Source organism: Seriola lalandi, unplaced genomic scaffold (assembly GCF_002814215.2).
Source record: "Seriola lalandi dorsalis isolate HSWRI2012SDOR001 ecotype SW California unplaced genomic scaffold, Sedor1 jcf7180002054875, whole genome shotgun sequence".
NCBI classification, from domain to species: domain Eukaryota; kingdom Metazoa; phylum Chordata; class Actinopteri; order Carangiformes; family Carangidae; genus Seriola; species Seriola lalandi.
Window position 1 is genome coordinate 1,226,041 of NW_019525428.1, and position 8,099 is coordinate 1,234,139.

General features: G+C 41.4%; 1 protein-coding gene across 10 annotated transcripts in view; it reads left to right on the top strand.

Annotated features, from left to right (window-relative positions):
* Positions 1-4,097, top strand: part of myo18ab (myosin XVIIIA b) — a 107,227-nt gene extending 103,130 nt beyond the window's left edge. For 7 of the 10 annotated variants that reach the window (XM_023428436.2, XM_087179897.1, XM_087179894.1 and 4 more), the window contains one exon: positions 901-990. Coding sequence is in view for 2 of the 10 variants with exons in the window: in XM_087179895.1 (XP_087036021.1) it covers positions 901-1,063 (163 nt within the window). In the remaining 8 variants the exon portion in view is untranslated. Of the gene's footprint in view, positions 1-900 lie in introns of all 10 variants that reach the window. The other 3 variants (XM_087179895.1, XM_087179896.1, XM_087179891.1) reach the window with 2 other exon arrangements.
* Positions 4,098-8,099: the final 4,002 nt, after the last annotated feature.

Consider the following 8,099-nt stretch of genomic DNA (forward strand, 5'->3'; position numbering starts at 1 on the left):
TGTCAGAGTTCATTAGGAAAATTTGAGATGATGTTAACAAAGATGGCGCTAATCATGTTTAGATATTGGTAATCATTTGTCTCACTTTTGAGTTGGTTTCTTGTTTTCTTCTTTGAACATTTTGAGAATGGAATCACAATATTTTTTTTATTTGAGTGACATCGATTGAATCCCTTCGTAACCATATTAACAGGAAACAGTTTTGCATGTTACCAGGGTACCCACAATGCATGATTGAGAGAGTTTGTTTCCGCTGGATGCTAGCGGAAACGCTAACCTCGCAACCTGGCAAAACGCACAGCTACTCTGTAGTGGTTAAGAGAGCTTAACATACTGTAACACAAGAACACATACAACAAGTAGGTGATCTTCTTGGCAACCCTCCCAGGTGCAAGAAAAACAGTGTCAGGTGAGTGTGAAGTAACAACAGAGCCACAGTTCGCTCATTGCTGCCAGTGGCTGGAAGATGTACTGCAGCAAAACTACAGGTCAATGCAGAAGTCTCATTCTTACAGCAGCCCTAAGAGCTCAACACACTTGTTTATTTGTGTTTTCTTAACCTGCAGTGTTTTGAGCTCTCAGGGCCACCGTACGTTCTCATGCACTACATCAGCTTCTTGATCTGACTAAATAGTTTCTCTGTTACGTCACCTCTTCCTGTCGTTGCTTTTCCCCACCTGGTAGGTCATTAGGAAAACTGCCAGTATTTTATATTTTTCTCAAAACAAATTTTATGAACCCTTTTTTTGCAAAATTGTGATGATGATGTCATTTCCACATTTGCTTTTGTTTTTGTTGTTTTTTTTTACACTGCAGTGCATTGAGCTCTCTTAGCCACTTCACTACTTTCTGTTCAGTTTTGGATAACATCATCTTCCACTTGTTCTTTTCTCGCTCCAGCCCCCCTGGTCGAAGACACTACTACTTCAGTAGATCTGATGAAGAGGAGGAGGAAGAAGAAAAAGAAGAAGGCGGGGCGACCCAGGGCTCTTACTCTCGATACAGAAGCCAAATGAAAGACGACGACGGCGGCGAGGACAGGCTTGACGAGACCACGTCGTAGTCCCTCGCTGTCGTCAACATCCACCCTCTGAAACGCACCCTCACTCAACTGTGACAGTTTGCATGCAGAGTTGATCAGCTGGTCACAACCACACACCCTAAGCACACACACAGCTGCAAGGAAATGCAGACGTTCACATACTGTAGATGTTCCTAACACTCAGAAATCCTTACAGGATTCGCTCACAGTTTGACGAACTCCACGGTCGTTATGACTCCTCATTCATCAGTCTAACCTCACTGCACACACAGCAGCATCTCTATTAACGACAACACTCTGCTGGTTGCATGCAAGCAGCAGTTGCTTGGTTTGAGCAGCCATCCTGTTGAACTCCAGCAATGGTTGTAACTGAGCCAAAGAACTTGAGGTTGCAATTATAGTAGATTCTTTCCTTCCCTCTCTTTGTCTCTGTCACTCTTCCTCTCTTCTTTACATATAGTACACCACAATAATATGTATTGCCATAGTACAATGTATTGCCAAAAAAGCCTTTGCTCTAAGTATGTGTGCACACTGTTTTACTTATTGCCAATTGATGCTGAATCCTGGGAAAAGTTCCAGCTTTTTTTTTCTGCTTCCTCTTTCCTTTTCGGGATAAGTGCCATTTGACTTAAGTGGGCTCCTTTACAGCTGGCTTCTCTGCAGCTGTGGCATTTCATGAACTGCTGCACCGTACACTGAAGATACTCTCATTATCATCTGCTTGCTTTTTGTTTGCCTGAAAAGTTTTCTGCCTTTCGCTGGCAATTTATCTCTTCCTTACAGGGGAAGAGGATTGCATCACTTACCGCTCCGCCATGAAAGCGAAGCTCTTTTTTTTCCCTTTTTGTTATTAATGTTTGATAGATTTGTTTTGCCGTCAAGCAAATTACTTTCCACGAGGTTTGAGCTTACCTCGGTGAAATGCCTTGTCTTATTTTTATTTTGACTTGATTTGACTACGTACTTGCTGGAATTAGAGATGAAGAGACTTGGGTTCTGTCCTTGTGCTTGTCGTAAACACGCCATCTGTGTTTTGTTTTAAGTTTGATGTGCTTTACTTTTCCAAAGGGAATTTATTTAACCTTGGGCACCAGTCATTTGTTGGTTTCTCACTGAGCATATGGTTTCCTCAACCAGCACATTAAAGAAAAAAGCTGGTGTTCTTCTGTATTTTTCTTATTGTGAACAAATCACATGGAAAGACTCGAGCTAATCATGAGTTTTCTTGCGATGAAAATATTCTTAGCTTAAAGGTCAATTTATCAGGTTTTTCTCAGTATTGATTCCCACTGATGGATGCAAATCCTTAAATTAGTCTTAGATATATGGTTTGATTTAAAAAAAAAAAAAAAAAAAAAAAGTTCAGTAATTCCCTGAATTGCTGGTCACTGTAGGTTTTTAGCAAACTGGCAACATGCTATTGCTATTAATGACAACAGCTCAGCTAGCTTGTTGATTATTGGTTATTAGTTATTTATAAGTCCATCACTTATTTCAAAAGAACAAATTCAAACCAACACATGATTTGTACTGATTAAAGGAGCTATTTGTAAGTGTTGCTGTTTCTACAGAGCAAATGTTAGCATTGGCAGCGGTTTACTCACCAGTCTAAAGGAAATGCTGCGAGTTCAGCATCAAACTTCATTTATTTACTCACCAACATCTGTGTCCAGAGGTGGAAGGAAACACCAATGTTAACTCTTTTCTCTTTCACGTCTTTTCTTTCATTGAAGTTAGCATGCTAACCAGCTAGCCCTTGCCCAGATTAGCACGTCTCGTCACCTTCTATAGCTTCTCGCTGTAGCCGTCAATGTGCCCTTAAGATGTAGCACTACTCAGAGGACGTATTATAACCTCTTGTATTATAAAGACAACGATGACTGAAGTTCTTGTCAAGATACGATCACCAACACCTGCTCCCGGCAAGAAACCACGTTCGGTGGCAGAGAAAACGTACAAATAGCTCCTTTTAATCGGAACACACCACAAGAGAAAAGCTAACATTACCATGTAAGACAGTTGCATTTTACAAAGTCAGAAAACATCCTGACTTATCCATGTTCAGTGTCATGATTATTCAGCCATAATGGCGAGCTGGTTTCCTTCATTTTGTGCTAGCAGAAAAACAACATTAGCCAAGTTTACAGATAAGCAGTAGATCAGAGTGAGAGTGAAAGGCACATCCTGAGAATTAAGAATCCAAACAGCTTATTATAGATTGAATAGTTCATCTTGAATCATAAATGACGGATGCTTCTGTGTTGGACTCTCAGGACGATTTGCTCCTGGTCTCTGGTGCAGATTCGCAGAACGCAGCGATTCCATTAAAATTAACTGAGATTCCTTTGGATTCACGTCTTTCCATGGGTTTGGATGATAGTAAGAAAGATCCAGAATATCACCTGACTTCTCCTTTAAAGCCTCATTGGGTACTTTAACTGTATCTTCATTAACTGGACATACTACAGCCTGTCTAACCGATACTGTGAAATCATGTTCAGCAGCTTTGAAGCCTTTTCATCTGTCAGGTTTTCTTTGTGTTTTTTTATTTTTATTTTTTAACCCAGCGATGCCTCTAAACAGCAAGAAAATAGGAACCTGCATTTTCATGGTTGCTGAAGTGTTACATCACACCCTTTGGTTGTCCGTCTGGTATTTACTGAGTAGCATTAAGATATGATTGAAAGCCATTTAAAGAGCGTGACATGGCATTTGGGGCTGAGAAAAAAAAATTAGTCGATGTTCAATGTGGGAGAAGTTGGGTCTTCATTTTTATTCTCTATGCAGTCGACACAAGTGTGGAAATGTGTTTTTTTGATTGACCCTGATAAAGTGTCTGGCTTCAACAGGAGGAAACTAAAGAGCAGACATGATATTGATGACTGCACACAGTATTTATATATAAATATGTGTATGATTCATGCTAGCTTTGGAAATACTTCATGTTTATTTTCATTATTGAACAAATTGACCACTTGGTATAAATTTTGCATTACAGTTTAATATATTGTAAATAAATGATGGTGATTGTTTTACAATGCCTTGAAGACTGGATTTGTCTGACTGTTGTCTTGTTTCTGATGCGTCCACTTGGTGTTTTCATCAGCTTTGAGAAATGTCAGTGACCCTGTGAAAAGCCGGAAACGGACACGAAACCCAATGATTTAGTTTTTGCCGTTTTCCTGTGAAGGAAAAAATAAGAAAAATTCTGTTCCAAAGCTGAACTATGAGAATTAAAAATGAGCTCTCCAGACATCAGCACATCTCTGTTGGAGATGATGACGATGATGAAAGTGTCAGAGTGATAAATGCGGGCTGTCGTTTCTAAAGCAAACAAGAATATTACTTTAACAAACAGACGCCATGATACGATGATTCTGTCTCCTCTGAAGGTGCGTTTCTCTTAAAGATTTAAATAAGATTACAGTGATCCTCTTACATCCAGAACTATTATCAGCTGACTGTTTGAATTTATTTAATGCTTTGGTTTATGATGAAATAGCTCCAAAATTCCTGAATGACATTCCCAGCAGCCCCAGCTGCACTTTGTGTTTAGTGTTAATCAGAAAATGCCAACGAGATCTCTTATAATATAATGTACAATAGACGAATAGAGCAGAATAATGGTTCACAGTTTCATTTTTAAGATTTCTGCAGTATCAGTCATTCAGTGATAATTCTCAGTAAATCCAGTGGTTCATAGAAAAGAGGAACATCTTATTGCTAATTCAGCGTTACTTCATTTTTCAAAAATGTTAACAAGTAAAAGCTTAATAAAAACAAGGCTCAAGACACTGTATCCATGGCGATATACTTCCAGTTTCTTGTAAAAATGTACATCTGGTCAGAGTGAAGGCTTTTATTGTTTTTCCAAAACCCTTTGTTTAAAAACAAATAACACATTGATATTTAAGCTCATATTCAGGTGTCCGTATAGGACAGATAATTAAATCAAGTCGCGCCGCGATGCCACTGTCTTACCCATGATTGATGAACCTTCTCTCATAATTACGAGATAAAGTCCCCAAATCTTTTTTATTCTGTTGTAACACTTCCGCAGCATTCAGCTCGTCTAACCTGCTTTTCCTTCCTCATAACGGGTAAAATTATTGATCGTTTTTAGTTTGAACCCTTCTCATCGTATCTTTCCTTCCTCCTTCCCTCTTTGGGGATTTCTGTGAGGAGCAAGGAGGGATCCAGAAAGAGGAGACATCAGTGAGGACTCAAAGACCCGTCTTCACACAAGTCTTTGACCGGACTGATGCGCTACTTTATTGGAAATCTGTCTGTGATTGATGCTGCGGCTGATGGGACCGATCTGATACTGTATCGCTGCAGTTTTATAACAAAGTGGAGACCAGTGGGTCTGATTGATGACAGAACCATCAACATCTTTCTTCATTCGTTACATTTGTTTTGGTTTGATCCAGCCAGAGAGAGAGAGAGAGAGAGAGAGAGAGAGAGAGAGAGAGAGAGAGGAGGGTAGTTTGTCTCCCAGTAATTCACATTTCTTTGTCATCAGTATCATTAATTCCGTTCAGAGTTTGCATGTTTTCCCAGGGTGGTCCGGTTTCCCCCACCAGTCCAGAGACATGCATGTTTGGTTAATTGGCAACTCTCAAATTACCTGTAGGTGTGAATGTGAGTGTGACTGCTTGTTTGTCTCTATGAGGCAGCTCCTTTCATTTAGTCTCTTTCCCCTCTGTGACACTGCAGGCATCAGCTAAGTCGCTGGATGTTCAAGTGGTTTTTTTCTGTTTATACTCGGTGGGGAGTATTTCCATGTGGTACAGCTTCCGGGCCACAACAGGCCATGCTAACGGGATATGCTGGCGTGGAGGCTGCAGTTCGGTCACCACCTCCAACTGCTTAAAGGAAGCTTAACTTTGACACACTGTGCTCAAGTGAGATTTTAATAATGTTTACGGTTGAAATACTTTCATTTCTCTGGCTGACAGTTAGTTTGGAAACATGTTTAAGCAGAAAGGCGGGAGGAGGTGATGGTCTTTAGAGAAGCAGGATCTGTCTGTTTCCTGCAGGCAGTTTGTAGCAGTGTATCCCAGTAGAAGACATTAGTTTGCTCATGTCGGATCAACTTTAATAACTTAGCGATTCTGTTAAGTCAACGAAACAACAACAACAACAACTGCAAAACACAATAGACAATAATTATCTACCATCCAACAAGTCAGAACGTCAGACTCTGTGACCTGCAGCACTGCGAGACATTCACCCTCAGGTGATGTTAAGTGCATTGTGAATGCAAAACGTCCGTTTATTTAATTGATATTCACTGAATGATTTAAGTGGAATTAATGTTATTTTACAGTGTGTTTACTGAAGTAAGTGCAGCTGGATTCTCTCGTGATGTTTTCCGTGGAGGAGAAGTGGAGATTATTTTGTCGTCTCCCATGGTGACAGCAAAGGAACAGAGGTTGATGTATGATGAGCTTAGCAACGGACAGAAACGTCTGGTGCAGAATATTGTTGTGATTGCAGACTCCATGTTTTCATGTTTGGCTTGTGTGTTGTAAAAAGCGTACGGACAGACAGTATGCGACTTGTGTCATCCACAGCTGCAGCAGCTGGATGAAGACTTCCCCTTCACAGTCATCTGAACGCTGCAGTTGTGTGTGTTCCTCCTGCTGCTGGAGCGACGAGCAACATTGTCAAGCAGTGATTACACGTCAGATGATTATTGACTGAATGTTGTGGAGCAGCACCGACGTGCTCCCACAACCTGACAGTTGATCCAGAAACAGACTCTCCTGTACAGCTGGAAACTCTTGACTGAGGACACACACAGTTCGCACAGGTCCAGTGGAAACCAGACGACAATTAAGACCTTTCTCTCTCTCCTCGTTATATCACTGAAACCGTCGCAACAAGCCGCTCCTCGCTGCACCTTCAGCCTCAGTGCGTGTTACCCACACACAGAATCTCTCAGAGCAGCTGAAGGTGATGAAATGTGTTCAGGGTGAATCCTCAAACATCCGTGTGTGTCCCCGTCATTTCAAGTGCTCGCAGTGTCCTTGAAGGACTTAGTGTGTGAGGACTAAGATGTAATCTTTTTCTGATCAATATTCAATCTAATATTTTGATAAATGTGAGGCAGGGCTGTGCAGTTCTTCCTCGTTCAGGGAGCAGAGAAAAGTCCTTCATGATGTTTAATCAGATAATCTGAGCATCAAAAAGACATTTCTACAATTTAACTGCATCAGAAAGTTTTAAACTAATTTGAGTTTTTCCAACAGTCCTGTGTGGTAAGTTTACACCAGCACCTCATTAAGAGACTAGAGTTACATTATAACTGCATGAAATCTGCAACAGGAAGTTCGACTGTGGATCGAGAATTTGTAGTTTGACTGGGTTTGTAGACGTCAGACATTATTTCAGGTCAGTTCTCCTTGTCGTCTCTCGCTGTGATCACAGGGACACGTGTCACAGCTGCAGTTTCCCCAACATGAAACAGGTTTTTGAAGTCCTTCCATCACGTGCTTTTCAAAAGGTCCATCCAATAACGTGGCCTACAGCCTTTCCCAGCATGCACCGGAAGACGGGTGAGGTACAACCTGCACGCTCTGTCACTGGGCTGACACATATAGACACACAGCACAGAGCACAAGAGGTTATAATACGTCCTTTGTATCATAATAACCATATGGCAGATGTCAATAAGAACTGCTTTGTGATGGTTAGAACAGGTGTATGACAGTGACAGCGACATGCAGATTATTAGTGCCACATACCACTGAGAATCAACACATGCCCCTGGAGCAAGAGTGACGGACCATCAGCCACTCCGTCTCACTGTCAGTCCTGCTGGATGTGTACATAAGCGACAGTTTGCTAACAAGCTAATCGTATTAGCTACTGTATTAACTGCACTTTAGGAGCCAGTTCATCATCAAACACTGAAGCCAGGAGTCCATCTCAGATTGTAAAATCTCCACATTAGTGAACACAGGACCTCCGTGTCCTCGGTGAGAGCTGCAGCGTTGATCTCAGCTTGTTCCTTCGTCCCCAAGTGCCCCCCCCCCCCCCCCCCCCCCCC